The sequence below is a fragment of the Pempheris klunzingeri genome, chromosome 21 (genome assembly GCF_042242105.1).
Source record: "Pempheris klunzingeri isolate RE-2024b chromosome 21, fPemKlu1.hap1, whole genome shotgun sequence".
In the NCBI taxonomy this organism is placed as follows: Eukaryota; Metazoa; Chordata; class Actinopteri; order Acropomatiformes; family Pempheridae; genus Pempheris; species Pempheris klunzingeri.
In genome coordinates this window covers 19,865,261-19,887,837 of record NC_092032.1, presented here as the reverse complement: position 1 = coordinate 19,887,837, position 22,577 = coordinate 19,865,261, and the positions used below count along the sequence as shown (strand labels likewise).

General features: G+C 41.1%; 2 protein-coding genes across 2 annotated transcripts; one reads left to right on the top strand and one right to left on the bottom strand.

Moving 5' to 3' along the window:
• Positions 1-3,471: 3,471 nt before the first annotated feature.
• Positions 3,472-10,837, top strand: apoob (apolipoprotein O, b). Its single transcript, XM_070853226.1, has 9 exons — positions 3,472-3,527; positions 3,897-4,010; positions 4,911-5,033; positions 6,812-6,844; positions 7,773-7,827; positions 7,945-8,040; positions 8,793-8,884; positions 10,030-10,119; positions 10,516-10,837. The coding sequence occupies exons 1-9, from the start codon at positions 3,510-3,512 to the stop codon at positions 10,552-10,554; spliced, it is 660 nt and encodes a 219-aa protein (XP_070709327.1). The 5' UTR covers positions 3,472-3,509; the 3' UTR covers positions 10,555-10,837.
• Positions 10,838-16,738: 5,901 nt separating this feature from the next.
• Positions 16,739-21,879, bottom strand: LOC139221092 (diamine acetyltransferase 1-like). The gene is made up of 6 exons (XM_070853001.1): positions 21,634-21,879; positions 20,350-20,401; positions 20,190-20,270; positions 18,334-18,435; positions 17,740-17,780; positions 16,739-17,165 (listed from the first exon to the last, which is right to left on the bottom strand). The coding sequence occupies exons 1-6, from the start codon at positions 21,694-21,696 to the stop codon at positions 16,989-16,991; spliced, it is 516 nt and encodes a 171-aa protein (XP_070709102.1). The 5' UTR covers positions 21,697-21,879; the 3' UTR covers positions 16,739-16,988.
• Between the last annotated feature and the right edge of the window lie 698 nt (positions 21,880-22,577).

Sequence of the window (22,577 nt, the reverse complement as noted above, 5' to 3'; positions counted from 1 at the left end):
GATCTGGTAAACAGAATATTAGTTTGGCTTCAGTTATATTTTGTATTTTCATTCATTTCAATATATTTAAACCCCAAATTTGTTCATATTTCAGTATTCTTATGATTTCAGGTCGCACCAGCTGTAGAGAGGAAGAGTGTCTCTACGTGACTCGTGCAACTAAAACCTAGAAGATATAATATAAGGAAAGAGAAAAGTTAAACTTGTCTTTGCTTAAAGGTCCCATATTATGCAAAATGCACTTTTAAACATATTTACGTGTCCCTGGTGTCTCTAGAGACTCTGAGAAAAAGGCCGTCCTCTCTCCGTTTCTGCTCCATCTTTTAGTAAATATGTGTGAAAACACGCCGTTTAGATTTGGCCCCCTTTGTGATGTCATAAGCTGATCCGTTGGACATGTGACCTCCTGCAGGCCGACTGTCTCCACCCACTGGAAAACCCCAAAGTAAAGACGAGAGCGAAGCTGAAACAGGAGGAAACAATAAAAGAGTTTCTTGAGCTTTTATATCCTGTAAACTCCAAAACAAATCTGACATGAGTTCTTGCAGGAGGCCTGTTGTTTGTTTACCTGTGAATTTGTCCACACGTTTCATGTTCCAGGCTTTCATGTTCACTTCTCAGTGCAAATGAGGCTGAAAAACAAAGTGACCAGCCAGTATTCTTACCGTTACGTCCACCAAAGCTGATTTTTACAGCGTCCTTCCGTCGGCTGGGTTAATTTCAGACATTGAGATGCCCCCTGCAGTGCTTCGGCTGTGTCCCTTATTTTACAGGTCTAGTGTCAGGTTTGAGTTTCTGTTGTCATGTGTCCTGCACAGCTTTCACATCTCTGCAGCTCAGCCAGCCCTGCTCGACTACCAGCTCCACCTTTTCTGATCTCTGGATATTTGTTTTTGTATTTTGTTTCCCATGAGCCAACTGTGAAAAGGGCTAGAGCACATACTGATGCAGCTCTGTATGTCAGCCGTGTATTTAAGTTATTTATTTTTATTTTCTGAAGTATTGCTTTCACCGAGCTATGCAGTAACATTAGTAGGGTTATTTATTACGACAAGGGTTTCATTGCGAAGCGCGTTGTACTCAAATTGTACTTGATCTTCTTTCATCCTCGGTCCCCCTCGGCAGCACAGCATGTGGCTAATGAACGGACGCTTTGAGGAGAAGAAGAAGAAGAAAAGTTAATGAAATCTGTGAGCTTATCAGTGGAAATATTTGAAAATGTATCTGATGTCAACACATGAGCAGGTACAGTTTTAAAGGAGGGTACTGGTGTTTGTTTCCTGTATGCACATTTTCACCTCACCAGATGTGAAATTCACAGGTTTTCCATCACGTCATCATACCAACCTGTTTGCAGGCAGCAAGGTTTTGAGTTTCTCCCAGGTATGAAAACACGGTATTATCCTTTAATTCATGACCCAGCTGTCCACGCACAAACCTGTCGAGACCTGAGCCGCAGCTTTTCTGGGGGGAAATCGTCAACGCTTTGCGGCACTTTTAGAAATCTTAGGTCGTGTAGTTTTCACATGTTTCACTGCAGATTTCATGAAGCATCTTTTGTTTTCAAAGAGGGAAAATGTTTTCAAGAAATACAGATAATGCAGTAAAAGTGTCCAACATGATTCAACGTGATGTGTTCAAATGTCTTGTTGTGTTGAGCCGACTGTCAGAAAACTCAAACATCTTTTATTTACTGTCATATATGACGAAGACATGCAGCAGATTTGAGAAGCTGGAAACTCCAAATCTTTGTAATTTGTGCTTGAAAAATGTCTGAATACATCATCAGAATAGTTTCTATTTATCGACTCCGGCTCTAATATGCAGCTGCGTGTCAATTTACAGACTTTAAAAACTTGTGAGCAAAAGCTGAATAAAAACACAAAATAGAAGGAAAAGTAACTGTTTTTGCTTTTAAACTGTATTTTCCCCTCTACAAGTTCATTTTTAGTGTTCAAATCAGGTCACGTTCTCCGTTTTTCAGGCTCAAAACATTTCAGATGATCATTTTTCATCCCCAAAGCTGCAGTTATTCCTGTTTTCTAGCTCTTATGCTCCAGTTTTTGCACATTTCTCCCCTTAATTCTCAACTGCAACTACTCCAGTGATCACACTGTCAGATGCAGGAACGGTCAGGAAACAGGCCTCTTTAACTCCACGTCCCTTTTACGTGTCGCTGTACTCTGCAGCCGATATCATCAACATGATCGCGCCTCCTCTCACTGCTCCTCCTCCTCCTCCTCCTCCTCCTCCTCCTCTCATGTTGCTGTTAAAAGAAGAAATGTAAACCGATACAGTACTACTGTCCTGATCTGAGGCACTTTCAGTCCTAGCGCAGCGTCCTTTAGTCCACCAGTCTTCAGTCTGTCAGTAGGAAAACAGAATAGAGGATTTTAAAAAAAAAAAAAAAAGAAGAAGAATACCTTGCTACAACGACTGTATCCGAAAAAGAAAGTAAAATCAGATTAACATATCTTATAATCTGAATAGAAACTCTTTGGAAACGATTTGTAACTTCTTTCCAGAAATAAATGTTCATATTGGTCAACTTTCAGCTGCGTGTGTGTTTGTTTCTGACTCCACTTGTGGTTATTATACAAAAAATAAATCTCTCTAATATTAATCAGGGATTTTTTGAGACTAATTTATTAATTTCTTTAGAAGGATTTGATCACAGGAGCTGCTGCTAACAATATATTATGTTTATTGACACGTTTTTATTGTTTGAAGTCTCTAATTAGTGCATGAAGTGTCAGCGAGTAGTGAAGTGACTCCTTTTAAAGTTGCCCACAAAATTAAAAAATCATCACATAACGATATAAAACTGAGAAAAGCAGTAAATCCTCATATGTAAAAGCAGGAACCAGTGAATGGTTTTTTGCTAAATTGCTTAAATGGTCATGAAAGTATATATTTTCTGTCACTGATCAATGAATTGCCTAATGTCCCAGCACTTTGGTTTAAAGTAAAAACAGACTAAGATGCCAAAAAGATGTGTTCATTTATTTATAAAGCAATTCTAAAAACAATGTTACAAAGCGTTTTTGCAGTAAAATGAGATTTTCCTCCTTATTCAGTCAGGAGAAGTGTTTTTAAGAGTTAATTAATAGGAGTACTTACTGGTTTGTGCACATTTAATAGGAAAAATGCTTGGGAATGTTCAGCATAACTAAATAAATGAATGCAGGTTGTCTCCAAACTTAGAAAAACTGCACAGAAAACTGGGAGAAATGGGATAAATGGGGTTAATAATCAGATCTGAGAATATCTCAGCAAACTGGAATAAATTATTTTAAACTACAAGGTGATCAGACATTTCACATCACAGGAATCAAATAAAGAATAAAGAATTAAAATAAATTAAATTAAAACCTGTTGGTGTAACACAGGAGAAATAAACTTTATTAGGCCAATTTTATGTTTTGACAGCTGAAATACAGAGCGCATGCGCAGTTTGGTGCCTCACACCTCCGGCTTGCCGTAGAAAAGCGAAAGTCATCTGGTCCAGAATGTCATATGTGAAACTGGTAACTATTCTTAACCATTGTCACTTTAAAACATTACATGCTTCTTAAGCGGGGGCTGTCGTCTAGTGAGGTATATTATATTGTGCTTAACACCGCTAATTTAACAACAAAACGACACGAAGCGCTGTTAAATTAGTCAACAGCTAGCGTTAGCATGTTGCTAGCTGCTGTTGCTAACAGCTAAACAGCTAAATCTCTCTTTTCTTAACAGTTAAAAAGTCTGTTTGTAGTTGTATAATGTTTTATAGTGTCTGAATTAATATCTAAGGTGTTTTAACTGTTTTAACAGCCTCATTTAGCGCTCTGGTAGTGAGCTGAATGGCCGTTAGCATATTAGCATTGCCGTGTGTTGTGCCGGTGTGCCGCCAGGTGTCGCTGTGTATCGCAGCTCCAGGTGTGACACGCCTGCTGAGCGGCTCGGTGCTCGCTGCCGGCGAGGCGAAGAAGAAGAGCAGCCCGCATCCATCCCTGAGCATCGATGAGGTGGGTTCATCGATAACTGATGCTGTTGTGTCCAAACTTCAACATTATTAAAAAACACACTCGAGTCATTCACAGGAAAAGCAGCAAATCTGAGAAGCTGCAACCAGGAAGTGTTTTTACAGGAAAAATGACTCAATCAATCATCAATAAAATGGTATAATTGTGATAATACTAGTTTTGAGTGCAAAAATCTTAATTTGTAAAGTAACTTTGAAGCTGTCGGATAAATGCAGGGCAGTAAAAATTGCAGTATTTAGATTTGGTGGAGTAGAAGTAGAAAGTGGCCTGAGAAGAAAAGACTCAAAGTACAAGTATCTAATATTTCTACATAAGTACAGTACTTGAGTACACTATATGTCTTATCCTGTCTTTTTTAAAATCATAATTTGGATAAAATGACGATGTACATGCAACATAGAGTCCCCTGGTCATTCATACACATGCATTAAAAATGATCCATGTCGACCAATGTCAATGGGAACTGCAGGGGAGACACATAAATCAGAGAACAATTATTATATAATGCAGAAATCTGAGATGTAGTTTAATCAATTAGCTGATCACCAGAAAGCAGAAATGCTTTTCTTGTTCTGGCTCCTTAAATGTGAGAATTTGCTGCTTTTCTCTGTTTTGTATTGTTGTAAATTAAATATCTTTGGGTTTTGGACTGTTGATCAAACAAAACATCTCCAGACATTTTCCTCACCAAACAAGTGATCAAGAAAACAATTGTTAGTTGCAGCTGCTAAATTAATAAATACATAATTAAGATTACTGATGCATCTTTGAAGAAGAAGAAGTCATTCTTGCACAATGAAACACAGTAAATAACATCCTTGGTCAGTCTTGAGAGTTTCAGTGGACAAACACTGACTGTTTTCTCCTTCTTGTATGTTTCAGCTGCCGTCGCTGTACACCAGCCCCGAAGCAGAGCCTCGGTTCGTGGAGCCAGAGGCCGGCACGTTGGAGCAGAGCGTCGCATCGCTGAGGAAATGGGCAGAACCGTACACGAACCGGTGTCAGGTGTGTTCATACGTGCTGCTCGCCGTCGCCTCCCTTCAAGGGAACAAGTGTCAACGATGACGTTCGGTGATGTCGTAACGATCTTTGGGTTCGTGTTGTGAAGGGTGGAGTCGGTACTAACCGCTCACTCTGCCACAGACTGTGTTTAAGAAGTGTTTGTAGCTTCCAGGTCTGAACAGTGAAGCCTTAAAGCTGCGTCCTCTCTAGTGTCCAGCAGGGGGCGACTCCACTGGCTCCACACAGAAGTCTGATTGGATGGAAGTCAATGAGGAAATGAGCCGACTTCTCACTTTATCAGCTCAGTGAACATTTTCCTGATGAGTTCCTGCTCTCAGTCTCTAGTTTACAGTCTTCTTCAGCACAGGAAGATACACCAGGAAGAGGGGGAGGGGCTTTAGGGCGGGGCTACGTGCTCACTGACCAATCAGAGACAAGGGATTTCTTTATTTGACATTTTTATGCTTCACATAAAAACAAAATGTTGTTTCTTACATGCCACCATTCAATAAATATGCTTCAGTGCAATAAATATAATAAAAACAATAAGTCAAATAACAAGAGCGGTAATAAACTGTGAGGCTAAAAGAGTTAAGAAGAAATAATTCTCTGCTAAACATCGTAATTCCCAACATAAATCAAACAATAAGAAAAGCAATAAGACTGAGTCAGATTTACAGTCATATTTCTTATTGATTTATGTATCAAAAGAACATGGCGGCCCTTCGTGGCTATTAGTGTAAATATTGTCCTGCTGAGGACAAACGTTGCTTTGAAATTTAAGTTTCGGCTTAAAGCTTTTTTGTGTTTTTCACAGATTTCAACCTTTATTCATTCTACGGATTCACTTTTTAGCTTTTACAAAGCAACCACTTGTACACCACAGAAAAGCAAAAACAGAAAAATAAAACGAAAAAAGGGAAAACAAGCCAAATAAAACGATCTTACAATAAGTGGAGTGACTTCTACAGATGAAACAATAAACAATAGTGACCTACAACAAGAAAAAAGGGGATAAAAACAATAAAAAAGGCTCAAAAACAGCAATAGATACAATAACATCCTCATGGGACTCATAAAGGCTCAATCGTTCTTGCTCACATTCAAAAATTCCTCCATTTTCATTCCTGATGTGTAACGTCTGTGCTCTGGGGTCAGCTGCTACGACCGTCTGCCATCATCGCTGCAGGAAACAGAGTCGCACAGCTCGTGCATGTTTTATCACTTATTTCCAGAACGGCGACAGGCGCAGAGAGATGCATGATGGGCAGGTTGCACAACCAGTGGTTTGTGGTTGGTTTGTCGAAACCTCAAGTTCAACTGGTTTTCCACTATTTGAGACACTAGCGAGCGGTGCTACTTATTATTTATCCATATTTGTGTTATTGCTGTTGTTTGGTAGCTCCGGTGTGTTTGAGGAATGTGTTCTCATTTTAAAACCGTCCAGTTTCAGAATGCAGTTTGGTGCGGCGGTCTTTCTAATGCAGAGGCGTGTGTGCTGCATCTGGAACGTCGCATGAAACTCGCAGCACTTCTGTCTGAGTTCAGTTTCCGTCCTGTTCTCCTTCTGTGCCCCTGCAGGATTTAACCCTCTTCTGGTTTTCATCACGCCCACACGTGCAGGGAAGCGTGGATTAAATTAAAACAAGCTGTATGCTGAAAAGACAAATATCGAGCCCGCTGGGACATTCAGCATGTCGCCCTCTCTGACCGTAGAAGGAAAAATCCACTTTATTTCAAATCCTCTACAATTAAATCAAACTTTTTTTTGTGTTTTACAGCAAACGGGCCAGGCTGCAATGGAGAAAGTTGAGGTTAGTGACATGAAAACTGCTCTTATTAGGGCTGAAAAAGAGGGCAACCTAACAGCAACGTGTCACAGACGCCACAAAAACCACGTGTCCGAACCACCTGTTTGCTTTTGGCTTCTTGCTGCACTTGCATGTCGAGAGGAGGCTGTTTTAGGTTTACAGAGTCTCTGCCTCCTCTCCTGCATCCTTATGAAATGCTATTGGAGCGGTACATGAAAAATAAACCTCACCTTATTTCCTTTTCTAGCAGAGTGTTAAAGGTTCAGTCAGTCATATTTTTTATTTTTTTTTGGACAATTTGAGACCACAATCTGAAATATTTAAAAACCTAATGAAGTTAGACGATTCAGAAATATTTAAAAAGACAAAGATTTAAGCAAAGTTGTGGCGTCGACCAGCTGAACTCCTTTGTGCTTCCTTCAGTTGTAACTCTTCTGTTTCTAAATGTTCCTGAATCCTCAAACTTCCTGCTAGTTTCCAGGATTACGTGAAAATATTAGTTTTTCAAAGTGGTCTCAGACTTTTGGATAACAGATGTATTCACACATATAACTGACTTACATGGAAAACAACCTTTTGTGCTGCATTTCTTTGCGATGTTTCCAAACTATTAACAGCCTCGAAACACTGTTAAACTTATGTTAAAGACCTTTTGGCTTTAATTCCTCCTTAACCCCTCTGCTCTGCACCTGTTCTGTCTCTATGTGATTTGAAATCCATAAAATAGTTGAAATAAATCCATACAGTCTTGAAGGGATCGTAGCTGTAACCTGGTTTCAGGTGATCTGTGATATTAATCCGTCAGTCCCACTAAAGTTTGAACCTAAAATCTAAAATCAGAGTCAGAAAGAATGTTTAAATGTTGTTTTATTGCACATTTTGATTGAGTTTGCTTGGATCTTCTGTCTGCCTGATGATTTTTGGACCCCAGCAAGTGTACAGGACCGTGGAGCCCACGATCAGCACCTCTGTGACAACAGTTACAGGTGAGAAAACACACTGAACACGACAGTCAGTCAGTCAGTCAGTGCAGTAAAGCAACAGTGTTTGCTGAGATACATCTCTTCCTTTTTCCTTCCTTCCTGCCCTACGTTATGTTTCAGATGCGTACCAGTTCCTCAGTGACCCTCCTCCCGACCTCTACCCCAGTGTAGCGGCTGTGGGCTTCTCTGGCTTCCTGGGACTTTATTTCGCCAAAGGTAACCTGTGCATGTTTGCACTCAAGCATTACCTCACAGAGACCAGTCAGGTCAAAGGCAGCAGACCGGCTGATAACAAGCGAGGGCGAGGCCAGGAAAATATTTCAAGTGGGGGGGAAATAATCTGTGACAGCCGGCAGCACTGGAGGTGTTTTAAGTGTCATTTGTCTGTTTTCACCACACGGTTCCTGTAATCCTAATCTCTCTTTCAGGAAACAGCAAGAGCAACTTTGAACCTTTAAAACTGCAGCATCAAAATCTGCACTAGTGATACACATTTTTATATTCAGTGTGTCTATAAATCCGCCTAGAAATTGCAGAAGCTGCCTGTGAATCATCAAGTTTTTAAGTTTTCTTCAGTGTCTCAGTAATCCAGTGACAGTTTTCTTGACATCCATGGGAACACTGCAAAGAGGAAATGCTAATAGTTAATTCGGCTAATACTTTAAACTGTGCCTTTTGCCAAAATGAGAACAAATACAGACTAAAAACATGTTGTAGTGTTTCGCTAAATTATTATACTTCCTGTTTACACCTCCTTCAAATTATGGGAACTGTAGTTCCAGAACTTAAGGCACGATTATCCCCCACATAGAAGTAAGATAAAGAGTTTTAAAAGTCATTGATATATTATGAATCCATTAATAAACTCCTCCATTATCCCATCTGCTAATCCTAAACTAAAGTGAAATAGTGCTGCACATTATTAAATCCTTCATATTTAAACATTAAGACCTCTTTCTCTCTTTCAGGCTCCAAAGTGAAGCGTCTGGTGTTTCCGGTGGGTCTCATGGCTCTGAGTGCCTCCATGTTTTACCCTCAGCAGGCTGCGTCCTTACTGAAGGTGTGTATGTGCGTTCATGTGCCAATACAGTTATTTTTATATATATATATATTTTTTTAAATCAGATTAAATCGTTTTTCTCCACTTTATTTGATGCTCCTCACAGAACTGGAACACACTCAGGAAATGGCTTTAAAAGCAAGAACAGTGACCGACCTCTAGTTTATCAGTTATTTATATTTTTAGGTACAAATTATTGGTGGTAGGTTGTATTTTTCAGAAAGTTCCATCGGTGAGAGTTTGTTATTTTAACAGGAAAATCACACCCTGGCCCTGTAAACTCAGCCTCTGCAGATTTGACAGACGTCACGTAGATTAAAACTTTCCAGGCAGGTCTCATTCATTAGTTTGGGTTGTATCAGTGCTGGTGTGTCTGTGTTTGATCTGTGACGCGCTTCCTTTTCAGGAAAGGGTTGTGCTTTTCCTGCAGGAAGTTCTGGCTGTGATTTGTGTTTTTAATTTCCACCGATGTCTGGGTCATTTTATTTACTGCATTTCCACCCAGAGAGCCGGCGGGCGGGAACAAAGAGACTCTCTCTAACGCCCTGATTCCATCGCAGCACATGCAGGAATGAAGCAGGCGAGAAGGGCAGGGCGCAGATATGAGAACACATGAGCTGATGAGATAAAAGAGACGCTGAGCCTCTTGTTTGTCAGAAGGTTCCTCTGAAACAGACTGTGTAATAAACCCAGTTATTTTATGGGGTTTGAAATTGATTCTCTGTATCATTGATTGTGATACACTGATGAATCATGTTCAGACGCACAAAAAAGTCTCTTGGTGCCGTGACCTAAACCCAACAGGAAGCCTGACATTTTGAGTTTAATTTCAGTTTTTAGTGTGTTTCTGGGGGTTAGGAGGAGTCACAAAGTGTTCTACATGTTCTCAGTCTCTCTCTTCGACTAGTTCTCTGCCTTGATTGATGTACGGAGCTGTTTTTACAGAAGCTCTCGCTTGTTTGGATCAGAAAAATCCCCTCCAGTGATGCTGAAAAGCAGAAGTCATTAGTAATTATACTAACGTCTCTGATATTACTGGATGTGTCCAGCATGTGATCAGGTCGACCATGCAGCCCTCTCTCTGATTTCTCTGAGTGATTTGACATCCATTTTGTGGCTGCTGATGTTTTCGGTGTTTCTCTCAGGCGAGCCGGGACTCGGCGTACGGCTGGGCTCAGCAGGGCCGCGTCGCCGTGGAGACGCTTTGGAAAGAGCCCCCGTTCGGCAACAAGAAGGTGAATATTTCCAACACACATGGTGGTGATGGGTGTTGATTTATTAAGTGGTCCACTTGTTGTCTTGTTCTTTGCTGTGCGTTTGTCTACTTTTAAATATGGAAAATGAAGCATGTTATCTCGGAGGGCAAATATCAGAAGAGCTAAAGAGTTAAAATGGAGCATCCTGAGCAGTTACACTGAGGTGTGGGCTCCACTAATGAGGAAATATTTAATATTTAAAGTATCAGGACTTTAACAAGACTGTCTATTCTGAAGAAAGAACCACAGCGACTTCAAAGCTTTCGAACTTCCTTCCCATCGTGTTCTTTATTCTCAAAATCTTCCTCTGATGCTCCATCACACTGTTCTGTCTTTTGTTTTCCGTCTCATCTTTTTATTTTTTATGTTTTGGAGAAGAAAGAGCGAACAGAGAGCGACGACACGAGCAGCTGAGACGGCGAGAAGAAGACCCACGACTGTCCGACCCTGAGAGACTTTCCAACCTCCCAGTAACTCTCACTCAGCGCCGCAGATCTCCACATGAACTCCCAGAGCCACAAGTCAGGACTAAACTGCACCACTTAAAGAGGAAGTAGACAACTCTTTGGCTTTCTGTCTGCCGCCCGCCTCGCGCTTTGTGTTGCCTCGGTACGTTTAATTTATTCTTCTAACTTGGTGTGTTTAAAAAAATTTTATTTAATTCATCTACAGATCATTTTATTGGTTAAGCTCCCAATTAATGAACACTTCATGATACTTTCTCATCTCTTAACATTACTTAACATACAGCCAAATTGACCGCCGTGATCGTTATCGGCCGTTAATGCTTCCAAAGTTTTCCATAAAGTCTGAGCTCTTCGTGCCTAATCGTTAGATCACACAACCTGCCCGCTTATTAATACAACTGGATGTGTCACTCTGCCTTCATCACAGCGCTGAGATCATAGTTTTGTTGCTACTAGTTGTCTACTTCCACTTTAAGTTAAACATCCCAGACAAGCCTGCCTCCTCTGGACTCATTCCTGAGCACCAGCGCTCGTCCCAAGACGCCGGCTCGCTCATTTTTCTGCAGAACTTCCTCCCGTCAGTCTGAATTCTGCTTCCTCCTCCTCCGTAATCACTCCCAGTCTCTCCTGTTGACCTCCGCTGTCTGTTTTACTCAACGAAACAGGTCACGGTGTCAAGTTTCTGCAGAATCAGCTCCCGAATGGGCAGCAAAACATCCAGAATATCTCATCTCCTGACACTTGATCAGTCTTTTATCTGTTAAAGCTGCACAACACACGTTCACAGAGAGATGTGAATCTGCAACAATACACAAAAGCACCAGTAGGAAAGTTTCAGCTGAAAGGATTTGTAGGTTAGTTGATCAACAGGAATAGAAAGAATCACTTAATTGTTAACTGATTTTAATGGTTCTGCTTCCCCCTTGTGAGGTTTTGCTCCTGTTCCTCGTCTTTATTCCGCCATAGAAAGCCAACGCTACATATTTGGAGACTGGAAACAGATTGTTTGCCATTTGTTTTTATAAAAAACTCCAGTATTTTGCCTTATAAATGTATAATTTCTGTAGAGAAAAGTGTTTGAAAGTGTCACAGACAGCTGCAGAGGTGAATTAAGTTATAGATTATTTATTTAAATATACTGTGAATATTCAAACTAGTCTCGATGGACAAAAAGGCTGAAAGAACACATGAAGATTGTAGATGATCTGCATTTTCTTTGGATCTTATGTAGGTTGTGACTGCTTTTAATCAACCTGAACATCTTTCTTTAAGTTTGCAGACCAGTATGATAAATTTAATCCGTTTTTCAGAAGTCACAGGGACATTTTTCATTATTTTCTGACCTTTTATGGACCAAATGATTGATCAGTAAAGGGAAAACGGAGCACGACCGGTGATAGAGAATACTAAAAGGAGGAACTGTACACTTCCTACCTCGACTGCAGAGGTTATGTGTGTTTTTTATTTGTCTCTCTGTAGATTATCTAACAGATTATCTGGATCCAGTTGCAGAATTTGCAGGTTTTGTTTGTTTCTTTGGGCCACGCTAGCAGTTTCCCCCTGTTTCCAGTCTCTATGCTAAGCTAAGCTAACCCACTGCTGCCTGTCAGGTTAATGCAGTTCAGAGTGCGACTTGTGAACCGACTATAAGACAGAACTAGTGAAATAGATTAAACATTATTAGTAAAACAGTGAAATAAGCGTTTATTGGAATAAAAAACTAGATAAAATGGATTATTAATACAATAGAACAGTTTTAAAAGCCACGATAATAAAGTTAGATAAAGACGAATAGAACAAACTAGATAAAATGGATTAAAAGGATTAAAACTCCGCACTACTCCTTTAAGCCTTTTCTCGGCAGGCCGTCTTCTCTCTGGTCTGAGTGTCGCTGTGAGCTTTCACCACTAGATTATATAAAGAAAAGTGTTATAATACCTCGAGGAAGGAAGTGTTTGTTTGTTTCAAACATGTCGACGTATTTATTTCCGCAGATGTTGCTAATAATGCTAATGTGCTACAGTAAAGGGCCAAATAATGTGTGTCAGATAATTCACTGTGTATGCACTGTCTCTTTATCTTAATGTTATTAAATCTGTATTTGACTGAGACTGTCACCAAACACATTTATTTTTGTCTTATGATTAGTATTTCAGAAAATGTAGGCGGACACAGCAGGAGAATAGAATATCACTCTTCAAACCCACCAGACTCCATTGACATTTTACCTTGCAGAAAACGGGTGCTGCTAATTTACCGCTGCCTCGATCGATTAGTTTGTTTGTGTTATCATGTGACTTTGGCGCTTTAAAGGGTTAGTTCGGCTCCAACATAATATTTATGTAACACAAAATAATGCAAACAAATCAATCATTTGAGGCAGCGGTCGACCAGCAGCTCCTGTGTTCTGTGAGCTAAAATCCCTGTTTTAGTGAATGTAGTCTGGTGTGTGTGCTGTTTGTGGTTAAACCAGAAGGATCTTCCAGGTCTCTCTCTGTAGGGATCCTTTCCATGATGCTGTCAGACATAGAAATTAGATTCCTGGTGAGGTTTGATTATAATTTACTGAGGTAATTACTAGTGTGCGCTGCTGTAATCACCTTTTTCTGACATTATCTGTTGGTTTGAAGTCCTGGGACGCCTGGAAAACAGCCTTTTGACACCAGAAAACCAGAGTTGGGCCCAAATACAGCAGGATAACCCTCTAATCTGACCCTGAAGCAGGCTCCAGCAGGGTTAGAGCTGTTTTTTGCTCGTTCTGTATGTGACAGGAAAGCAGTATAGACTGATCATGTGTGCAGAAGTCATGTCCTGTTGTTGTCCACTGCTGCACTTCCTCATTTAAACACCATAGAAAGCCCACTGCTGAGTGTGACACTGTGAAAACAGACACGAGTGCTCTCGAATACGAATACTCTCGTTTCCTCTGCTCTCCCCTCCCCTGTCTGGTTTTCATTTATCTCTGGACCACTGATGTAATGTTCCTGCAGGCAGAGCGGAGGGTATGACGTGACTCTCTGCTCTTTGAAAGGTTCAGGGGTGAAATAAGTTGATCCTCCATTTAAAAACTTCTTGATTGGAAAACTTAAATACTTTAATCCTGTGTGAGCGCTGATTAGGAGCGTCTGTCGGCTATAAACGAGTTTTTACGCACAGTTTTTAAAGCAGCAAGACCTCAGAGTAGCCAAATCAGCTGTTTCCTAACTCAAAGGGCGTCAGCCAAACTTTATGTCAGAAGGAAAAACAGTCTGGAAAACCATGACAGCATTTTTCAAGTGTTTCAGCCCCACAAAGAGCAGCTAAAGAACACAGCAAGAGTTATGTGAGAGGCCTTGTTCCTCTTAAAGGGTGATTCGAGTATTTTTAAACAGGGGTCATATATTACGTCCATTAAAGAGCTTGTTTGATCCACTGACAGGCTCAGATTGTTGTTCTAAGTGTGTGACAGCATCATGGAAAGGATCCCTACAGAGAGAGACCTGGAAGATCCTTTTGGTTTAACCACAAACAGCTGTTATATCGCTCTCTGCACACACACCAGACTCCATTCACTAAAACAGGGATTTTAGCTCACAGACCACAGGAGCTGCTGATCTGCTGCTGCCTAGATTAGTCAGTTTGTTTGTGTTATTGTGTGTTAAACCAATATTGTGTTGGACCCAAATGAACCATTTAAAACATTAAACTTTCACAATTACACCAACAGATCAAAGCAGCCGTGGACCAGCCACTCCTGTGTTCTGCAAGGTAAAATCACAGATTTTGTCAATGGAGTCTGGTGGCTTTGAGGAGAGAGATATAACAGCTGTTACTGGCTTGGTCAAGTACTGTATGTGAACAACCGGGCAAAAGTACCCAAAGGTTTTCTCGCGAAAAGCACAGATACCACAACACTGTTTCGGTTCAGCTCTTCCTGCTTGGTTTCTTTTCCTGTTTTAATACCAAGTGAATCAGTGGATGTTTAGGTTCTTTCTCAGGGGAAACCGTCACAGATGTTGTTCACGTTTTCAGAACTATAAATGAAGCGACTTTACATTTTTATTCAACTTCAGTCCGGTTTTCGTTTTCAGCTTTCAGTTGCTGTGAGACTGCAGGACAACAATTACACAACAAGTGGTTCTGACCGAGTAATTTGATCGGTCGACTAGACGCTGAAAATATGACTCCGCCGTTTCCATGGCAACATTGTGACTTGTAACTACCGCAACGGGAGGAAAAAGCCAACGACGCCGATACAAAATGGATTTTATGTGGTATTTATTCAGTTTGGGCCGTCCGACTCAGCAGGGACTAGTGATCGCCTCTGTTACTAGGGGAGTTACTAGGGGCGTTACTAGGTGTCATTACATAGGAGTCTCCTGACAGGGCTGATCACTCTCCAGTTATAGTCCCATCTGTTTCCATGGTAACGGATATAGCAATGCCCCAATGTAACTAAGTTTTAATTTTATCTTTTATTTTGTTGGTAGTTGTCGTATAATCGTAATATTGCACTCGAGGTTGAGTTTTACCGTCATCATTGGCACTCCAGTGATACTAATAATGACGATCAATCGCACCCTCTGCTGTAATACTGCTCAGATACATTAAAGGGATAATTCGGATCTTTTTGAAGTGGGGTCTTATGAGGTATAATCTACAGTAGATGTCGCTCAGCGTTACCACAAGTTTCAGTTTGTTTTGTGATAATCATGCTGCTAATTTGAGTTAATTTAGTATATTGATGACACAAATGTTTGATTTGTGCCCCGCTCACACTCATGAACCTGCAGAAGTGTTTTCTTATCACAACCAGGTGAATGTTTAACCCGACTGTTCGACATAAACAAGAACCATAAGTGGTGCAAAGGTCAGGGGTCCATGTCCTTAAATATGTTATATATGAGCCTAACTCGTCGTCATAAATGGGGTCAGCACATAACAGCTCGTACCGTTTCCATGCATGAGCCATAAGAGACGACTGGTGTTTTTCCTGTTCGTCTTTTATGGCGCAGAAGTTTGAACCGAGTCCCACTTTAAAGCTGTGATGAGGTCGGACCGTTAAAATGAGACGAGCTGAGTTTATTGCATCGGCTGAAACCACACTGAGGGTCACAGGCTGTGGAAAACCTCTGATAAAGTCTTTACAGGAAGAACTCTGGTATGTTGGTGCTGTGGGAGGAGGAAAGTTGAGCTAAGTAGGAAAGTTTACTGTAAACAATTTCTGAACAAATGTGCTGATTTGTTGCTGGCAGAATTAAATCAAAAAGGTTTTTTGGAGGCTGTTTGTTCCCTGATTATTGTAGATTTTCACATTTGTTGGACAATGTATGTAGCTGCATATGGACTAACTGAGGACACACCGTCCACAGCAGATGTAAAACTCAATCATTATATATTTTCCACTTGTTCTCATTTGGCTTTGACTGTCAGAAGAGATTAACAGCTGAGAGAAAACCATCAGCTGAAACAATCTCACCTCCAAGTCCATTTAAAAAGCTGTTCTGGAGCTTTTGATCGCATCGCGAGACTCGATCAGAAGCTCCGAAACAACTGCTGAACGAGATTATTTTGATAAATGAATTGAAGAATTCATATTTTAAGACAGTTTAGACGAAAAGTCCTTAAAGGGAAACTTGGCAGCATTTAATGTGGGTGTCCAATCAGTGTCCTCTTGCTGTTGTACTTCCTGGTCACCTGCGCTGTCGTTTCAGTCATCGGTAACCAGGAAGAACTACAGACTCTGTCGGCCAATCAGAATCAGCCTGTTCTGCTGCAGTGAATTTCAGCATTCGCCAGTTTTTGGTCATTTTCTGAGCCGCCAATGCAATGCATTGTGGTAAATGTAGGCACCACTTCCACGGCTCTGCATGCAGGAGAAATCCACTGCTTCAATGGACTACATTTACCATCAACGCTGGCTGGACATCCACATATAAAGTGGCAGAGTTTCCCCTTTAAGAATAACGGACATCTTATTTCCCTACAAACTCCAAAAGACCAAAAGCTCCAGAGCAGCCACTAAAGGCACCCTGAGCTCGTTTTGTCAGCAATCAAGCTACTGAAACGTGTTTTAGTTTCCGAGGTGCTTAAAGTGGAGTCCACTACGATGTGTGTGATCAGTGATCGTTTTATTGCAGACTTCAGTGATATGAACTCTTCACTCTAATTACTAACAGAATAGTTAAATGTTGGAAAAACAAGTGATTGAGTTATAAATCAGAAACAGACAAAAGGTTTTCTAAGACTGAACTACACACACAATCATGTTACTGTGACACAGAATTTTTAAAAGCTGATCTATGAATTAACTTGTCTGAATGGAGAGAGAAGCAGAGGAGTCGGACGTCTCCGGTCAGACTCCCATCATGCTTCCCCTCCTCTCCCTCCTCCCTCCGTCCGTCACTCCTCGGCTGGAGTGGCCATCTTGACGAGGCTGCTCTTGTCGAACCTGAAGAGCCTCCAGCCCTCCTCCTGGGAGAGGTCCTCGGCACCGCGCCGCTTGTAGAACTGGACGGACGGCTCGTTGTTCTCCGCCACCACGAACATCATGCCGGTGCAGCGCGTCTTCATCGCCAGCTGGAGGAGGGACGAGAGTTAAAGGGGGTTTGACGTCACGCTTCCAGAAAAGTCGGAGACAAAAGGTTTGGTCAGAAGTTATACCGACTCTAGTAAGGGTCAAGCTCCCAAAACACTAAATCCTACATTTCCCATAATGCAACTCAACAGTGTTATTAGTAAATCCAACTTTCAGACTCCAGTTAATACAGAATATATAAAAAATGCAATGTTTTAAATGTGCTAAATTGTCCTTTATTCTTTTATTTGTTTTCCACTGTAACCTGGCGATAAGAAAACAAACTATTGATCCAAAACACTCACTTTGTCTCATTTTTACTGCCACTTACTTCCCATATTAGTTTTCCTTATTCTCGTTCTCATTAGTTCAGTGTTTCGTCATAACGTGGCTTCACTTTTCTTAATTTGCTTGTTCAATTCATGCTCATTACACGTGCAGCTACTTAGCTGTGCAGGAAGGTGTTTATATCTCACCTACTGCGACCTGTTTGACAGTCAGGGGTCTGAAACCTGGATTTTAATGTTCCCGTTTAATCATTTATTCTGTTCTGACACGTCCTGCAAACATACTCACATCACTGAGGTGGCGCAGGAGCTCCGAACCGATGCCCAGCCCTGGAGGAGTCAAGATGGAAAAGCTTTATTGTCCATTAATGCAGGCGGCGATGGAAGTTTTTCTTTCGCTGGTGCATATCTCACATTTTCACGCTGCGTATCCTTAGCTCAGCTTGTTGTGATTGATTGACTGCTTTACCATTTATCTTCCTCTAAATGGACCATGATTTACTAAATGAACATCCTGCTGTGCTGAAGAAGACAGTAAACTAGAGACTGAGAGCAGAAACTGATCACTGAGCTGATAAATCAGGAGAGAAGTCGGCTCATTTTCTCATTGACTTCCATCCAATCTGGGCTAACCTGCTCCTAAGCTAAAGGCTAAAGGTTGTGCCAGCGTGAACAGCACATATATGAGCAGAAGAAGAACACAAAACATTCAGTAAAATCTTGTGCAGTAGAAAAAGGTCAAAATGCTGCGTACTAACAGGAAGTAAGAGCTCTGAGGTGCTACGCTAGGTGCTACGCTAGCTCAGCTCCATATGTTTCCTCAAACAAGAAAAGACAGAGCTCATTAAAACAGATTAAAAGGTGGAGCGGAGTATATTCTTACCTCTGTACTGCTCCATCACGTAGAAGTCCTCCAGGTAGAGCTGCTTGCCCACCCAGGGGTCATACGTGAAGTAGTACATGGCGAAACCCACCACCTTCAGACCTGGAGAGACGGGAATGAAACGTCTGAGTATCCTGCTGCTGCACATACATAGAGGTGTTCAGATCACTTCCCTCTTTCTGAAGTCTTCTGTTCCCCATAACCCCTCAGGCCATATATTATGTCGGGGGGGTGTCAGGTTTTATACACTTCATTGTGATGCATTTAATTGCCGCCGTTTGCAATATTTGTAAATGTTTCAGCTCCTCTGGTGTCACTACTGCCAGCTCTATTTAAGGTCATTGTGTTCATTATTATACCTACATACCTGTATTCATACATATGTTATAGCTACGTGGTTTTGTGATGCATTTAATGTGCAGTCTGAGCTCTTGAATGCATCATTTCCTCTATACATTTAAAATTAAATACATAATTCATTTTTTCTAGTGCAGCTTAGACGTGTAAATGACAAACATTTAAACAGACTATGAATCAAATTGAAGTGTGCAGTTATTAAAGATAAAATCTGAAATCTATTTATGAAAAGCTCGAGCAGCTGCAGCCGGACGCCCGACTACTCGGCTGTGATGATGATACAGTTAAAGCAGCATTTAACAAAAACAGGAAGCGCACACAGTATAGCCTTTAGGTTACATTGTCAGTCTGAGCAGGTGGTGGAAGCAACAAGCACAAGCTCGAACCTCAGAGACGTTACGCTGGGAAGTGAGATCATTAAAGTCTGGGAGTGTTCGGAGCAGGCATGAGACAAACAAGGAGGAACATTGTTCTATTTATTTGGCATTTTGAGGATAAAGTAGAAAAGTTGAGGCTAAAATACTCGACATACAAAAACAAACTTTTTTTTAAATTCCTGGCCTTAATTTCTGACATTTCTGCCTAATTTTCAAAATGCAAAATAGAATCTGCGTCCTCTTTTTCCCCCTCTTGTGCTGTGGCATTAATACTACGGTTGGTTACCAAACTACAATACTTTTACGGCACAGACTAAGTGCTTCGATGCTAGAAAGTACTGAAACAAGCCTCATCATCTGGAACCAGATTTTGATACCTGAATAAACATGCAGCCTGCTTGTACCAAGATCTAAACCTGCTGGTGATTGGCTGCCTAATGTTTCACGTCACAGCGGCATGCAGGAACAACACTGAGTATTCAGATCCCACTGGTCAGCTAGTCGCTGCGTTACTACACACGCTGGCGAGCAAGACTGAGCCGCTAACCCCCGTTAGCACCGTTAGCACGGCCCTGTTTTTGCTGCTTGGTCTGAGCTCGAGCAGTCGTCTGGTAATCTGAAGGTTCCCAGCTTGATTCTGACTTTTATTTATTGATATGCTAACAAACTAATTAAACCTGTGATAAATAGATTTTTTTTAATGTGATTTGAGTGGGAAAAAAAGCCAAGGAGCTAAAACATAAAAAATAAAGAGCTGAAACAAACTTCAGTTAAACCACACTGTAGGTTTACGAGTGACACAGAAGATTTGAACTTCCTCTTTTTAGTTTATAAAAGAGAGGGTATTCTCTAACTAACACTCTTCCACATTAAAGAAACATGTTGCACTGTGACGGCGGTGAAGTTGTGAATGCCCAGAACTCTTGTGGTGCCTGACAGCTGCTGAAGCTCTCCTGAACGCGTCAACAATGAGTTAACCAGGTAACTTGATGTCTTGGTGTGAACCTGATGTCACTCGATCTAGAGCAGCTTCCTGGGGAAGGAGCTTTGAGGTTTGGGCTGCGGCTTCGACTGAAGTTACTGTTTTTTTTCTAAGGGTTGTGGGGTTGGGTCGGCTCTCACCATCACTGCTGTTCTCTCCTTGGATTTCAGCGATGATGCAATGGTAAAACGGGGTGTCACCGAATCCATCCTCAAGGAGTTCTGCGAGGAAAATAAGAAAAATGAAGACAGAATACTAATAATCTGTGAATGTAGATAGATTGGTTACCTAAAAGCTCACCTTTCTCAGTCAGTGTCACCTGGTGCTCCATCTCTTCGTATTTTGCAAGTTCCTTTAACAAAAAAGACAAAAACAACATGTTTAGTGGTGACAACTAACACCAGTCAGCCATTAGTCAGTTTATTTGTCTGGTGGACAAAGCATGTAACAGCAAGACGGCTATTTTTAGCCCTTTAACATTCATAAGGAGATGTTCTAACTGTAATATATGAAGTAATCTGTACATGAACTATGGATGCTTCATAGGAGGAGTTCCAGTTGTTGAATAACATGATGATAAGCCTACAGCTGCAATGATTAATCCACGAATCGATTATTAGTTGGACAGAAAACAAACTAGCGACCAGTTTTATAATTAACTAATGATTCCACAAAGATGTGATTGTTCCACGTTCTCAAATGTAAAACTCTGATGCTTCTCTTGGTTTTGCACTCACAGATGAAGCCATCTTATGTCCTGGTGTAGTGTAATGGACCTTTTCCACTGTTTTCTAATGTTTTCTACACCAAACAACTAATGGAGAAAATAATCAGGAGATTAATCGGTGGCAGCCTTAGTCATAAACATGTGTGATGAGCCAATATTGGTCAACATGTTGGGCTGGCTGCTTTAAAAAGCCGACTATAATTGTCAAAATGTGGTTGCTGGCTGGATTTAGCAGCTCCAGTTTATTTAATGTGACTATTTCAAGCTTTTCTCGACTTTATGAGACCATAAATTGGATATAGTTTGCTTGTGGGCTGTTGATCAGAGGGGATTTAAAGCCTCCTCCTGGTATTTTTTTTAACTCTTCATTAACATTTCGCAGGCTGAATAATGAGTGGATCATTAGCAGTGGGACAGTTATGGAGGGAACATCTAGATGCTGCCCTGGTTGTGTTATTTAAGTGAGGCCAGCAGTTATAAACCCGTCATGAACATTTCCTTGATAAGCACATAGGCTGACCATATATGGAGACCCGGATATGAGCCGTCTGGCTGTAAACAAAAGGCCGACGACACTAATCTCACACTCGGACATCCTCCGGACATTTTCCACCTGCTTCTTAGTCACCATCAGACGATGTGATTCACTATTTAAGACGCTTTAAATGCTTTAAATGTGAAACGTTCAGCTCCGGGGGAAAAGTCGTGGTCACGTTTTCACTGTTAGCAACAATTAGCTAGCTAGCTAAGCTACGTTCTGGGTAATTAATATCGAGTAATTTCATTTTAACGGCCCATATGTGGTGTGTTGTGGTGTGTTGTGGTGTGTTGTGGTGTGTTGCGGTCCTCGGGCCTACCTTCACCAGTCGTAATATATCAGACACGTCCCTGGGTTCAGCTTTTCGTAATTTATACTCCATTTTCTTCTTTTACTCTTTTTTCCTCTCGTTAGAAGTCCTCTGTATGTGAAGTGAAAGATTAGATGTTTCTTCATTCGCTTCACAGTGGCTTTTTCCCCACAGTCAGCCTCTGGTCCGGACGCGTTCGTCGAGACAAGCACATCCAGTTATGATCACCCTCCGCCGGGTCGCTGCCGTCCAACTGCCCGCTCCTTTGTTTACATCGGGGCTTTTATATCCGGCTCTCGCTCGAACGCGATTGGTCGGCACCTCACAGCGCTCGGATTTCTGACCAATCAGCGACACCCGCTTGCTGTTTCTCAGCCAATCGGAGCGCAGGAGGGCAGTCATGTGACGAGATTGTTGCAATGCCGTCATAAGATGGTTTATTTTTAATGGCGAGGTATTTTTCCAATGGTGGGAAGTAAATAAATACATTTACTCAAGTACTTTACTTAACCCTTAAGAACCTGGACCCTTTTCTATTCTAAGTAAAAATTATGGGGGATATAAAACAGACTAAATGGACCAAGGAGCACATTCTTAACTTGTTTTTGAAACACTACCCCTGCTGTCCAAGATCTGAAATGTTAAATATATGTCACAGCATTATCTATTTGTAATTGTTTCATATCAACTTTTTCATAAAATATGGTCAGGGCAGGTTCATTGTAATCTAGGACCGTATTAGAGTTGTTAAATAGTTTGAAACTCACATTTTAATGACAATAACGTTAGTTGTGTCACAGGTTTTAATCAGGCAGACCAACATTTTGACCGCATACAGTTTTCAGACACTTTATTCTTGTAATCCATTACATTTCAGGAGCGAATGCTCCACTTTTTTACTGCACTTTGCAGATTCAGACTACAAAATATAATAAATAAATAAATTATTATGT

Coding starts and splice junctions, on each gene's coding strand:
- apoob (XM_070853226.1), top strand. Junction 7,828..7,944: donor CTCTGTGACAACAGTTACAG/GTGAGAAAACAC, acceptor GTTATGTTTCAG/ATGCGTACCAGTTCCTCAGT. Junction 8,041..8,792: donor GGGACTTTATTTCGCCAAAG/GTAACCTGTGCA, acceptor TCTCTCTTTCAG/GCTCCAAAGTGAAGCGTCTG.
- LOC139221092 (XM_070853001.1), bottom strand. CDS start 21,696: ATGGAGTATAAATTACGAAAAGCTGAACCCAGGGACGTGTCTGATATA. Junction 20,271..20,349: donor GGTGACACTGACTGAGAAAG/GTGAGCTTTTAG, acceptor TTTTCCTCGCAG/AACTCCTTGAGGATGGATTC. Junction 18,436..20,189: donor AGGAGAGAACAGCAGTGATG/GTGAGAGCCGAC, acceptor CCGTCTCTCCAG/GTCTGAAGGTGGTGGGTTTC.